A 13,960-nucleotide genomic window follows, 5' to 3' on the forward strand; every position below is an offset into this window, starting at 1 on the left:
AAAATCCCTGTAGAAGGTGGCAGGCAGGATTCTTTTTAACCAGCTTTTATGTGGGGCTGTCACCCCCATAGCTGCCCTTTCCCCTGTCTGACCTGGTCGGTGCTGCTGGGCTTGTGCCAGTGGGCTGCCATGTTCCTGTGCCTGGGGTCCTTCCACTACTGCTCTTTCTTGGAAAAGAAAAGAACATTGCCAACATATATCAGTTACAAATGCTATTTTAATAAAAAGTTACGTGAAACTTGAACAGCTTGGGTCGTTTCTTTTAATGCCAATTACTGTTGCAGTCAGAGATGCAGTGACAGGGCACAAAGGATCCGGCCTCTTCCCACTTCCATTGATCAAAGCCAAACAGATAAACCAGGCTTTTAAAGATTTCTACTTCAAAATGGAATATGCTCGTCACAGCCCTAGCTTTCACTTTGCAACTAAAGCAATTATTTTTACTTGTGTTTATAGCAAAATTGGACCTAAGGACTGGTAAGCTGCCCCAAAAGTATGTAATCCAGAGTTCATATTTAAATGCATTGACTTCCAGCTGTATTAATTCTCAAAAATATGATGGTCATAGTTGCATGTCCTTGTGAAGTTAGACTTTTATTACATTGCACAGCTGAAAATACTAATTTGTTTTGAATACTCTAATAAAAGGTACAAAGTTCTAAATTTTTAAAAATAAAAAACTTAGAAATTTCTAACTCGGAACTGTTCATGCAGGAATTGTTTTAAGAGATCTCAGTGTCTGCTTTTGTTGTCTATAGGCTCAGAGGGCTGAGGCCAGTAGATCAGAAAATCTGTCCACTGCAGTGCTGTGAAAGGGCCTCGCTGCTGAACAAGTTCCAGTGAAAGTGAGGATCCAGCATTCTCAAAAGTGGTTTAGCGTATTTCAGTGTCATTTCAAATATTTATATATAAAGTACTGAGTTGCTTGTCTGAAAGTCCTGTAAAACTAAGTGTAATACTGGAAAACAAATCCATTCAATTATTGATCATATAATTTATTCTAAAAACATACTTATTTTCTTGAAGTCTGCATTAAGCCTCTTAAAATTACCGCTTATTAATAACTTCTTCTTTTAGTTTTTCTGCGAGCATTTTCCTCTTCTGTAGTAGTCTTTGCTTCTCTTCTGACATTTCCTAAAAACAAAATGAAAACACACTGCAGTAAAAGCGCTGGCCTTTCCTGGTGGGTGCCCTGCGTTAACACAGCGCACAAGCCACACCAGGGAGCTCACACACACTTTTTCCAGCACGAAGCAGCTACGTAACATCACTTGTGAACCTGTGGCTGCAACAGCTGTCCTTCAAACTTGCTTGCTCTTCAGAAGGATTTTTTAAAAAAAAATTATTCTGTTTCTTGAGAAGTGAATCCTAGGATGTGGATAACTGGCTCTTTACAGCAATCTGGCTTTTTTTTTCCCCACTGCATTGTACCAACCTTTTTGAGAGGCCTAACCTCAAATTCAACTGGTGCTGCTTAGCTGTTCTGGAAGTTTCTCAGTTGACAGTATTTTGGGTGTGTTCTGAGCAAAATAAAATGCTCAGCAACTCTGAAGAACACCTGGGGCAATAGGTGGTCTTTGGTCTTAAGTACATGCTCTGTAAAGAAGATTGACTTTTTTTTTATTATAACAGCTATTTCATTGTCTTGTGTGGGTTTTGAGGTCTTCTACTAGTTTTCTCACTTGTGTTGGGAGTTATCAAGCCCTTCTTTTCACATAAATGTAGATCAGACCTATTTCAGCAAATGCATTAAGTCATATAAACTGTAATAATGATTAACCAAAAATCTTTGGTGTTTGGTTTTTTTTCTGGTAAAGACCTCTCTCTCTTGGTAGGCATTTATCCTATCAGAGGATTCTGGGTTCTTTTATGTCTGTGCTTTCTTTCTCTGATAGGATTTACTACTTTTTGCCCAAACTAGATTTTCTATCATGCCCATGGGACAGTTTTTGTGATTTTAAGTCAAAGAGCCTATCTGTCAACTCACTAAATAACTTCCTGCATGTCTCTGCTCAGAGAACAGCCTCCGGACAGCAAGAGACCTTGAGCAATGGGCCAACAAGACCTTGCACCCCTTCCAGCAGCCCATGGTTCTCCTGTTCTGTGCTTCCCACCCTCCCACAGACTTGTTTTTTTCTACTGGAGGCAACTGGGCAGACAACAGCAGCATCAACCCTTCAGAGTGCCTTGTCCTCCTAAAAGGTATCATACCACATCCCTTCTACTCCAGTGCATGACAGGTAGAAAGCAAGGATTTCTTCATTTGAAATAGGCACAAAACAAAAGAGATCCAAAAGAACAGAGCAAACATTCTGCAAAATAAGAAGAATTATTTTCCCATTTCAGCAAATCCCAGGGATTTAAAGGAGCCCAAACAATGGGTCACACATTAGGAGAAAACCAGCATTTTAGCTGTTCGTAAACTTAAATTAATCCTGAGGTCTTGATGATACTGAAGCAAAATAATGCTAATTAAACCACTAAAACTTTTAGCCTGGAAGCTTCTGCAAAAGTGGTAACTTGGAAATAATTTCTCTCCACTTCCCCTCCTTGTGATTTTTTTTTTTTCTCTGCTACAACACTCAGCAGTAACACTGCCATCTTTACTGAAATCCTCTGGGTTTGTTAGAAGGTGGTCAGAATGATAAAAATGTTTGAATGTGTCACCTCTTTAGGAGATGATGCTCCTTCTTTCTGGTCAGTGTTGGTTGGTAACAGTACGTTATTTTTTGAGTCCTTCTTTGTAGCCATCAGCATGTCTCGTTTTTTCTTCAGGTAGTCCTCTCGTTGCTTCAGCTGCTGCTCTTCAAGTTCTGATAAATTCTGGAATTATTTTTTTTAAATTAATTTTTGCTATGCACATTAGGTACTTGTGAGAGAAAAGCATTTACACTGTATTTGCCTCCAAAATTACTAGCTGAAAAAAAAAATCACGTGGAAGTTTCAAGCCGGAGCTGTCCACTAAGAATTAGCACAGACAAAGGCTGAATTCTAGTCTAAACATAGAATGACGATCTGAACTTTATACACATTAGACTGGTGAATATCAGAAAGCAGGGCTTGCGTGCTGGTTTGAAAAATAAAAAAAATACAAACAAAAAAACCCCAAAACGCCTGATTCCAATAATAAAGAATATGTATTTAAATGTAATACTGTCTTAAATATACATTCTAACTGTAATCCTGTCATTTTGGATTCTAGTTCTATGTTCAGGGTTTTTTCTTGTTTGTTTTAAACTTACAGGTCCTTTTGGCTCAGCTTTTTGTGCTGCATTTTCTGAATGTTTTCCGGCTGACCTTTTCTTAATGTCTTCTTTCCCTTTGGTAGAAGATGGCTGAGGTGAGCAATCTGTTCCTTTCTGTAAGGGGCGTACTGGTTTTGAGTCTTCCTTCATAGGTTTCCGAGATTCCTCTAAACATCAATTTTACATAGAAAACAATTAGAAAGAATATGCCAAATATAAAATAAACTGCTATTTCTTGGTATGCTGCCTGTGCTGACAAAAAAAAGTAACTCTGTCTGATTCTAGGTGTGTCTTTCCGATCTCTGCAGGTACCAAGGTTAGTTTTGCCTTGCATCCCACTGAACTCCATGCTGGTGTCTGAGATGGCATCACTGTTACTGACATCAGAGTCAAAGCCTCTCCCGTCGCCCAACTGTAGAGCAAGGGATGTTTTTGGAACTTAGGCTAAGTAGTAAATTTGTATTTCACTGAAATATGTCTACTGGAAGTCTCAATGCTCCAAAGAATGTCTGGTTTTGATGGACAGAATTTTAGAGGCACTGCGAGAGGTCAGAGCTAAAAACAAATCCTCGTGCTGTAGCTGTCTGACTAAAAAGCAGGGGATAAACTCCAAACACACGGCCTGCATGCCAGATACCTACGCTATAACCAGTGTGATGAGTAAGGAAAGCTACTGACCAGAGAGCAGTTCCTGGTAAATGTGTTGTGTGTATGGAAATGTGCACTGTTGCTGTCCCTATCGCAAACATTCCAGATGTTTGTGTCTCAGCAGTGGGACATGATCATAGGACCCTCAGTGTCACTTAACCCACAAACCTGCCACAAGCTGCCAGTTTTACAAGGATGAAGATTTCCAAGGAGCTAAACTTCCTGTCAACCTGCCTCTTCTTTGGCATTTAAAGAGCACGGGAATGCTCAGCACCAGCTGAGCACACACCTGGGCTGCACTCGGTGCTGTAAAGTCCAAGATCTCTGGTCTCTCAAGCACAGGATTAAGTCCTGCAGAGAGAGCATTTGCTAGGAGTGTGCCTTCCTCATAAACCAGGAAAACAACCACTGCAGGACAAAGATACAACTGAGTGGTGCAAGGTGGCACTACTACGCAAAAGTAACAGGAGTAAAAGCAGGCTGGGAGAAGAGAAGAATTGAAGTACACCTGCAGGCCTTCTGAATGCTTCTGAGAATGGAAGGGAGAGAAGAGGTCAAACAAGTGTAACAAAACCTCAACAGAAGGGATAAAAAGGCAGGGGGGAAAAAAAGTGACAGAATTTATTGGGTTTTTAAGTTTCCTAATGTGAAAGACACTAACTCGGTTCAAAGGAACAGAAGGTCCTACAACCACTACACCTGTTAATGGCCATCAAATGAAAAAGGAGCAAATATGCCCCAAAAGTACTACTAAGGTTAAAAGTATCCAGCTCAAGTGTCTGTGATACAAAAACTTCCCATGTGAATGCATACAAAGACATACATAAGTTACAATTTTTTTCAGAAGGAGGTAGAAGAGCAGATCCCACTGAGATGCAACCTAGTTTTGAAGATCACCCGTGTACACTTCTGTACGCAGATACATGTGTGTATATACATACACAGCGATGTCTCTGTGTGTGTGCATATATACACACTTGGGTGAAGTTTGAGACTAATTAAAAAGGTCTCCTTTGTATTCTAAGTTGGTAAAAAACCAAAAATGTACAATCAAAAATATTAAAAAGAGTGAACAAAAGTTAGAACCAAAGACAAACAGATTCAGTCTGGTGGTCTGACTTTGGCTTGAAGCAGTTAGCAGTTTAAGGTTGGTTCCCTCAGAAATACTGGATTGCTATCAAAAAATGTTGTACAATTAAAAATTAATCAAAAATGGCTACACACGGGGAGAGAAAGCAGAACTTTCAAAGTAAATGATTCCCTTTGCTGCTGCCACCTAGTGCAAATGCCCTGCTCGACACAGCATTAACTTCCAAGCTAGGATAGTTTACTCACTGCCTTTTCCAGCCAAGCTCTTAAAAATCTCGGTATGAATGAACTCTTTGGTGATTTGAAAAGAGTATTACATTGCACACTTGGCATTGCATTTTCCCATAAAATTACCTAATGGAAATTTTGGAGTTTCTTCAGAAGCATCAGCTCCCTCAGCGGATTTCTTAACTTTTACAGCTCCTCTTGAATCTCCTGGAAAACTGTCGGTAACATCTGATGACTTAAGTTTATCACGTGCCTTAAATTAAAAAGCAAACGAACAAAACCAAGCATTACATTTCCTGGCACTGTACTTGAGGCATTAAACTGTCAACACAAAGAAAGCTGCCAAAAGCACTTCCAGTGAAAATTGTGTTGTTATACTACATACTGCATTGTCCAAATGAACAAAAGCAAACTACTACTTTTGGTTTACTAACAGGAAGGTTCTTACTGGCTTATAGTGAGAAGTCAGTAATTTTTGGTTTAGTTCAAAATCTGATCCCTAATCAACAATCAGAATAGAGAATATTACGGTAAATGGGTATTTTGTTTCCCAGCTACAAACAGGTAATATAGGGGAAGTTTGCCACACTTTGTCTGTAACTTTCAGGCAGATGTCTGTCCACCAGAAAAATAAAATACAGTAAGAGAACTGGGAACACATACGAAAGTTACCACAGAAGCAGAGAAATAATCAGCTGAACAGAAACAACAGGTCTGGATGATCTCTGACACTATTGTTTCACTTCTACACTTGCCTGGGAGATGCTGACAACACAATCCACCTCTCAAAATAGTAAAAGACAGATGGGATTTGCCCTAAAAATGTCTATGCTGTTCATCAACAATCTAATTCATGTCAGAACCCGCCAGCATTCATCAAAATACTTAAATATTTTGTGTGAAAACGTTCTCTAACAAAAGTATATTATTGAACAATAACTATCACCTCCTCTGTCCAGGTGAACTTTGACGGGGGCCTCTGTCATCTGGGTTGTTTACCAAGAGTATTGATATTCTTGGCTGTTCTATAAAGATTTGGATAAGCCTGCATCTTAATAAAACCTGAATTCTCAAAATGAGCCAAAGCTTGAGTCTCCCGGTTGTTTTGTAAGAAATCCAGTAGAAGAGGCGACTCATTTCCTAGAACCTATCATTGTAATACAGGAGAGAGGAGTTTTGTCGCCACTTTGCTAGTGTCAGACACTGGCAGAGAGGAAATTTGGTAGACTATCCCAACTGTTTGGGACTTGTGCTCAGCAGCATAGCTATCATCTGCATGGTCACCAGGGGTTTGAATTGGGGAGTAGGACTGGAAATAGAAGTGATGACTTTTACTGGAGTGGTAGTTACATTTGGTGTCCAGGTGGTTTTGTCCGCTCAGGCTGAAGAACAGTATGCTCAATTTCCTAACAATGGACAAGGAGAGCGACTCTGCTCTCTTTTGAATCAGGCCCCAATTCCCACTATTTCAGTATGTTTTCCCATTGAAGGGGACGTTTATTTCCATGTTTCCACTGTAGCTGATGTCAATGTTTCTTAGCACTGCTGAACGACTGGCAATTCAGTCCCTGTTTACATTTGGTTCTGATGGAGACCAAGTGATGGTCTAACTTGGAGAGGATTTCTGTTTCCTGGTGATTAGGTTCTGGCAGTATTGTGCAGACTTAATGAATAACTATACTGTCTACAAAGTGATCCTTAAAATTCCTGAAGGATTATGAATGCTGTAATCTTTAAGAAGCTTATACTTTGAAGCCTCTTTGATCTTGACAATATTAGTAATTCAGATGTTCTCTGGATCTGAAAGGTTGACATCCATTGCCAGGATTTTAGAATTCAGATACTGAAGAGAGAACGTGCTTATCGTGTGAGCTCCACCAAGTGACTGATGGTTAACGGTATCATGTACAGCACTGGTGTCATCCAGAAAAATGTAAACAACCGAGCGGACTTTTCAAAAAGAAGTGTCACTAAGACCTTCCTGACAGACCTTTTGTTTGCCCACGATGGTACACATTGCCTTTAGGTGGTACAGCTGACACCCAGGAATATTGGAGGATTTCTTAATCACCAGTGTAACTCATCTGGAAAGGTAAGATACTCACTTCTTCAGTCCTTTTCCTTTCTTGCTCTATTTCATATTCTTCCTTCGATTTCCTGTAACACAAAACACAAGTAAGTAACTCAAGACATCTTTAGTATCAGTGACTTAGGAAAATTTAGCACTGCTTAAATATGTAAGGACTATCAAAGCCATTACTGGATAACGTGAATTTGTTAGTCTATCACTTCCTGTGCAAAAATAATTGTGTAAGAATCTCCAGGGCTTATCTATCCCATGTTTCATTTGCAGTTTTAATGACAGGGAGGGCAATATTTCCAGAATACAGAGGGAAAACAGCATAATTTAATATAACCTGAATGGATTCATCTGCTATTATTGAAGATAATGTTTACATATGCGAACTGGGAGTGGAGAAGAATTCTAAAGAAGTCAGATCAGTCCTCACACATCTTACATCATACCAACAGTCACTGAACATGACTGAGAAGAAGCTGTAGAAAGGAATAAAGCCTACTGCAAAAGCAGCATTTCCCTTTCCAAGGCTTTAATGTTCAGGGTGTTCCCTGAAAAGATTAGCACTAGTATGCTCCTGTCGTCCAGAGACATCTAACCCAGGCCTTACTTTAGGTCCAACTGGAGATTGAGAAAAGAAGCAAAATGATGGGGCTCTAAAAGTTGCACATCACTCCACGCATCACCTAGACAGTTCATCACGGCAGAGTGGTCACTGCTCGACCTTTAAATATTCCTGATCACGCTCTCAGTCTAGCACCATTCATTTTCTCTTAAGTAGGATTTTGACAAGAACATTGATTTCATCTGTAAGATGAAAGCAGTTTCCTTGAAGAGGCTGAAAGAGTGAGGCCCTACATTCTTTTATTATTATTTTTAAATAATGTAGGAAGTAGGACCAATTAATTTTTTTTACCTTAGAACCTCCCTCAGTATTTTCATTTCTTCTTGTTCAATTTCACTGAACACATCAGAACCCTCTGTCAAACAGTCAGGCAACACACCTATAAAAAGAAATATGGCAAAATGTATGCATTACTCTAAAGAAATTTATTTTGTACTCCATTTGGCATCAGTCTTCAGGGAGAGAGGAGAAAGAAAAAAAAAAAACAAACAACATCATCACCTAATTCTTCCTTCCTGTAACTGTTTCAAAAAAGATTCAAGATCTCAAACATCAAGTTGCTATAGTAGCAAAAAGACCCTATTTACTACTTCTTACCATTTCTTTCTTTAATGATCCTAATAGCTTGCAATTGCATTTCAATGTTTTTCTGTACCATCATTTTTTTAAATAGTCTAAAATCTTCTGCTGCCAAGACTGTTTGCAAGATGGCCTGTGGGAGGAAAGACAGCACAAAATTAAAAATCCTGGAGAAATCATAACCGTCTTATATTCAGAGTTAAATTCTGGAGAGCATGTTTTTAATCTAATTCTATCTGTCTATTTTCCAGCCATACAAGTTGAGCTAGCAATCAAGGGAAGAATTTGACAGTTTATGATTTTAGATCAACATGTCTACGATCATAATATCACAAACCCTGGAAAGTTTCCCTGTGTAAGTTTATGACTGCAGTTCATCTGACCTCCTGACCAAATTCCTAAGCTCGAGTGAGGAATGTGTGCTCTGCGACACTTCACTACCCATCTCGCAGGAGAAACATGACCACAGCCCCACCTACACTGGCAGAAGAAGCTCCCACTGCTCTGCCCAACATACTTCAGACAACTCTAAAAGCTATCTTTGAGCAGGTGAGGGGATGCCTCGTCTTCTCAAGGCCAACATTTGTCTTACAGATTTTACTGTTTATAATAAGGATCAGAGGAAAACATATTTTGTGGAATGTGTCTATTGTTATAACCTTTAAGTTTGTCTGCTACTGTAAGGGGAGTGGAGGCTAACACAAAGCTGCCAAATATGCAAATAACTGTGGCAAAAACACCCTAAGCATAGAGGTTTGGTTTTGGAGAACACAAAGGTGTTGACCCCACACAAAAACCTGATGTTATTTTCAGAATGCACATTTTCCCAGTGAAATTTCCTAACATAAACAAACACATTAGGTTTAAAGAATTACAATTTTAACAAGAAAACTTATCAAAGCTTCATCTCTATCCTGCTATAACAGTGAAAATATAAAGCTAAAAATGAAATCCATACATTCCTAAACAAAGGCAAATGTACCTGTGAAGTGTGTGTCTTTGCAAGAGGAGATGAAAAAGCTTCTTGAAATTTCTCTTCATTAATTCCAACTTCTTTAAGATAGTCTTCTAATAACTTCTCAACCTGTAAGAAAGTATAAGCCTTACTTTCTAGGAGTTTTTTTCCCTAAGAATGCTCTGAATTTTTTTCATAACTGTACATTCTTTTCTGCTGACTTTGTATCTTTTAAACCCAAAGGAAAATCACTGCAATAGTATACCTGCTTTTTCTGGTATGTCAGGCTTTATTTACTTTCATGAGCTGTTCAAAATAAGCATTTTTATTGCTAAATTTGACTACTACTTAATTTAGCTTCTCCAATTTCCAAGAATCTCACTTTTCTACCTTTTCCCCAGACTCCTAGCTAGTATTCATCATAATTTCTTGCCCTGTAGGTAAAAGGCTTTTTGCCAGCCTGTGTGCCTTGAATCCTTCAGGTAAGAGCGAAAATGGGTGTCAGTCTGTATTTATTCAATTGTTGGCTTTTTAGCATCAAGTAATACCAAACCTTGTTACAAAAAACGCATTTTGGAAATCTGCATACAGTGGTTTACAGGCAAGCTCCAGAAATCTGTAGTTTTTTCTGATAGTTGAAAATTAATTCAAAATATTTACCAGACTCATTAGTGAACAAAATACAAGTTATACATGTTCTCAGACATCATGCTGTTTGTCATTTTGACAGAAAATAGGAACAGTATCAAGCTTAGAAGTACAGTATTTTAGGTAGTGGATATTTAATTTTTAACGAAAAATACTTAGCGTAAGAGGTATGACTGTGTTTACGTTTCTTTTCTACATATCTGGCTTTCAAGCACAAAAATGCGTATGCCGATTATGATTCAAAGGATTTCTAAATAACACAATAGGCAATGCAATATCAGAAAGTTCTAAATAACAAAGATAACACAATTTAGGAGTTCACCTAAATACTACTTTAGCATTTTAGATTATATTTCTTAGAAATCTAACACAAACGGCGAATAATGCTCACCAGAGCTTGGTACTCTTGATAAATTTCTGTGTAAGACAACTTGCTTTCCTCTTCATCATCAAAAACTGTGGGGAAAAAAAAATCCAAACCAAACATTTTGGAGTTAGTATACATACCACAAATTAACTTAAAGAGTAACTTCTACAAGGTAATATATTTAATCATATGAAAATATAGGCCATGATTTGTAATAATAATGCATTTTTCCACATATTTGGGCTAAGTATGTACTTTTGGTAATTTAATGTAATTAAGTTTCCTAATTTAATACTGGGGGAAGTGTATCTTCATAATAGAAGCAGATTTCTAAGCAAGCTGAGGATTCAGCAGCTATGTACACTAAAAAGTAAGATCTCATATAAGAGCTATGTCATGAACTTGTGTAAGGTTGTTCTAAGCTGGCAGATGACATACGTAAAGCAGGAAAATTCTCTCTCTCTCTCCACGTTTTCACATGGAAGATGTATTAATGACTTAAACCAATTTTTTTAAATGCCTTTCATTTAGTGAGAAGCCCAGGTGATGCAGCAAAATTAGTCTCTGCTTGTATAAAACCAGACAACCCCAATGAGAACATCTGCTGCAGGAGAGTTATTTTTTCAGTTAAATCTATCCTGATTTAGACAAAACTGGCATCTGTGTAGTATAGCCCTTATCGACCATATTCACGTAAGCTCATATTAAGAACTTTTGACTGGAAATATCCAGCTAATGATCTGCAAAATAGATGGAAGAAGCAGGAAAGAAAAACTGAAAAGGAGGGTTTGGTGGTTTCTTAATTAAGTTTTCTTCACGTCAGCAATGAGCAGAGGTAATGTAAAACCTAGCAATTAAAGCAGAGGCTTAGAAATAAGACCTCCTCAATCCTCTTCAAGATTAGCCACTTTATGTTGGACGAGTCACCTCCCATGTGCATGCTTTGAAGTCATTTGAAGAATTCTGTTTAAATTAGTGAATGAGAGGGATTTATTCTTCACATACATATATGACGTCTCTGATGGCGCATAGAATTAGTGTAACTTTCACACAAATTTAGAGTAACTTGTAAAAAGTGTCATTTCTCAGCTGTGACAGCCCTGAGGCAATACTGCTCTGCACCTCGATAAGGTGTGATGATGCAAAACGGCTGTTCCTAAACTAGAAAGGACTCGTGTCACTTTCTAAAAACTTCCAGCAAGGCAATGATAAAAATCTAATCAAACGGTTCAGGCCCTCTAAACATGTAAGGGAAATCTGCTTTTTAAATGACAAATCCAGAAAAACAATATTAGCTTTTGTTTCATCGGTTGTCTTTTGCATCTCCTCCTCTCTGGGGGATCTCCCTTACAGCTCTCGCAGGCCCCAACCTCTGTTTCTCTGTTCTCTTCCACCTCCTACTGCTCCTTCTCACCCTGGGCACCCGAAGGAAGGGTGACATGAGGACAAAGGAAGGGTGACACGAGGACATCACTCCTCAGCCAGTGTCCATGCCAACAGCCAGCCTTGCACTGCCAAGGAGATGTGTCCAAGTCCTCCTCCTTCCACTGCTGCAGGACAGCACGGGAAGCAGAGAGGAGAGCCTGCCCAAACTGCTCTCCCTTCTCAGGCTCTGAGCAAAAAGTTAAGTGCCAAGTAAAGCAAGCCATGGTCAGCGTCTTCGTCGAGTTAAGAGGCATTAAAACATATTTTAAATGGAGACCTTGGATTTTCTTGAGTCAGGGCTCCTAAATCACATAGTTATTATCTTCCTTAAGATTTTGGCACAGAGTCTTTGGTCGCCCAACAGGAACAAAGATCTGAAAAACCATTGAATCAAAATAAGCCAAGGGGACCCAGATACCCTAGGAGACAAAATCATCGTTTTCCTGTTGAAACTGAAAATCTTTGCTAGGACCTCTCAAAGGGGATGAGCGTTGAGTCAAGGTTGAGTTCTCCCTGCTAGACTGAGCCACTGATTTATTCGACCTTGCAGACAAGAGCCGGTAAGCAAATCTGAGGGAACTTCTCCTCCTCCCCCAGTCCTCAGTGACGGGTGAAGTGGCTCTGTGCTGGGAGTCCCAGGCAACAATATCTGTGTATTCCATTTGTAACTTGTCTTTATCTTACAGTGTTCAGAACTACCATCAAACTTAATCAACTCCCCAGAAAGAGGGAGAGAAAGCAAACAATTATCATCAGACAGAAAACCATTAGAATTCTTTATAAGTTGAAGCGCAAGAACTTGGCCTAAGTAACTACAGTTCCAAAATTAATTCCTTATGTGCCAGTTAGCAAAACTCAAAATGTGTTTTTGAGGAACTGCAAATTATTTTCAGATAATCAAAATGTTGCTAATTTGCTTGTTCAGCCCAAAGCTCAAATGAAAAAAGTTCTGTCTTGACAAAACATCTCAGTAAAAAAAAAACAGCAATGGAATCAGCACAGTACATTTATAGAAAGGAAAAGCGAATAGCACAGATATGTGCAACTAAAACTTCAAATTTCTTTAACTGTGCTTCTTAGCAACCCCAGCATTGCAGTGACATTTCTTTAGCCTTTTTTCTCAGTAGCTTCTGAGAGCTGTTCAACAGTACTCTGTGGCACAACTGATAGTTCAGAAGAGCACTTACTGCAAGCGATTTCTCTCCTTTGTTCCTCAAATTTCTTATGGACAAACACCACCAGGCAGGAAGCGACCACTATATAAGCCTGCTTTATACTGCATGGAAATTTACAGAGGTTCCATAAATCTTCTTAATGACAGTAAATTCCGCTCAACCTTATAGAGATCATTGCTCCAGAGAGGGATAATCAATTCCCCCAACTGATTAAACCTAGACCCCCTGAACCACAATCAAAATACTTGACCGACCTCAAGTTTAGACAGACTTCACAACCGAAAACTTCTCGTCTAGATTTCTCTGTTGCTTCCCAGTGTTACGAAGCCTAGCAGCTTCGCCCTTCTCATTTCCCAGCACTTTAGGGAAAGGTGTATGTGCTCACAACAACGATGTTGCCTCACGCAAAGCTTGGGAAGGATAGAAATGATTCAAAGATAACTGAGAAGGAACTTGTTTAGAAGCTGCGATCTGACTCCAAGGTGCGTCTGTTTCACTTAAGAATTTTTATTTCATGTTCTTCCACCCTAACGAGAACGACTGCACAACAGAAGACGCGGCCAGCTCCACTGAGGCCAACCACTACAGAAGCTGTAACGGCAAGTTGGAGGGGAGGAAGAAGTAAGCGCAAGCACACAGAATACTTTAATTGTAAGAACCATTCTACTCTGAGCTTCGGAGTACCTAGAAATAAAATCTATTTGGAAGCCTTAGTTTCATGACTTCAGTATTTTAAAGTTAAAATTATTAATGCATCCTAAGGATACTAAAGGAACAGATTTTATCCATAGCAGCCACAGAAAGTTATCCTAAATTAGTCTACAGCAACATGCTTTAGCACTTCTCACATGCGAATGGGCTACAGGCTGGGTAGGCTCACAGGCCATCATCTTCTCAGA

General features: G+C 39.1%; 1 protein-coding gene across 1 annotated transcript; it reads right to left on the reverse strand.

The window, feature by feature from the left end:
- Positions 1 to 1,047: 1,047 nt before the first annotated feature.
- On the reverse strand, positions 1,048 to 10,548 carry CFAP36 (cilia and flagella associated protein 36; the record flags this gene model as incomplete). Its single annotated transcript, XM_009874959.1, has 9 exons — positions 1,048 to 1,134; positions 2,668 to 2,823; positions 3,243 to 3,412; positions 5,337 to 5,463; positions 7,316 to 7,367; positions 8,204 to 8,291; positions 8,510 to 8,624; positions 9,474 to 9,575; positions 10,486 to 10,548. Coding segments are annotated over 9 exons (960 nt in total), but the record flags the coding sequence as incomplete, so codon positions are not given.
- Positions 10,549 to 13,960: the final 3,412 nt, after the last annotated feature.

This window comes from Apaloderma vittatum, unplaced genomic scaffold (assembly GCF_000703405.1).
Source record: "Apaloderma vittatum isolate BGI_N311 unplaced genomic scaffold, ASM70340v1 scaffold42368, whole genome shotgun sequence".
Lineage (NCBI taxonomy): Eukaryota > Metazoa > Chordata > Aves > Trogoniformes > Trogonidae > Apaloderma > Apaloderma vittatum.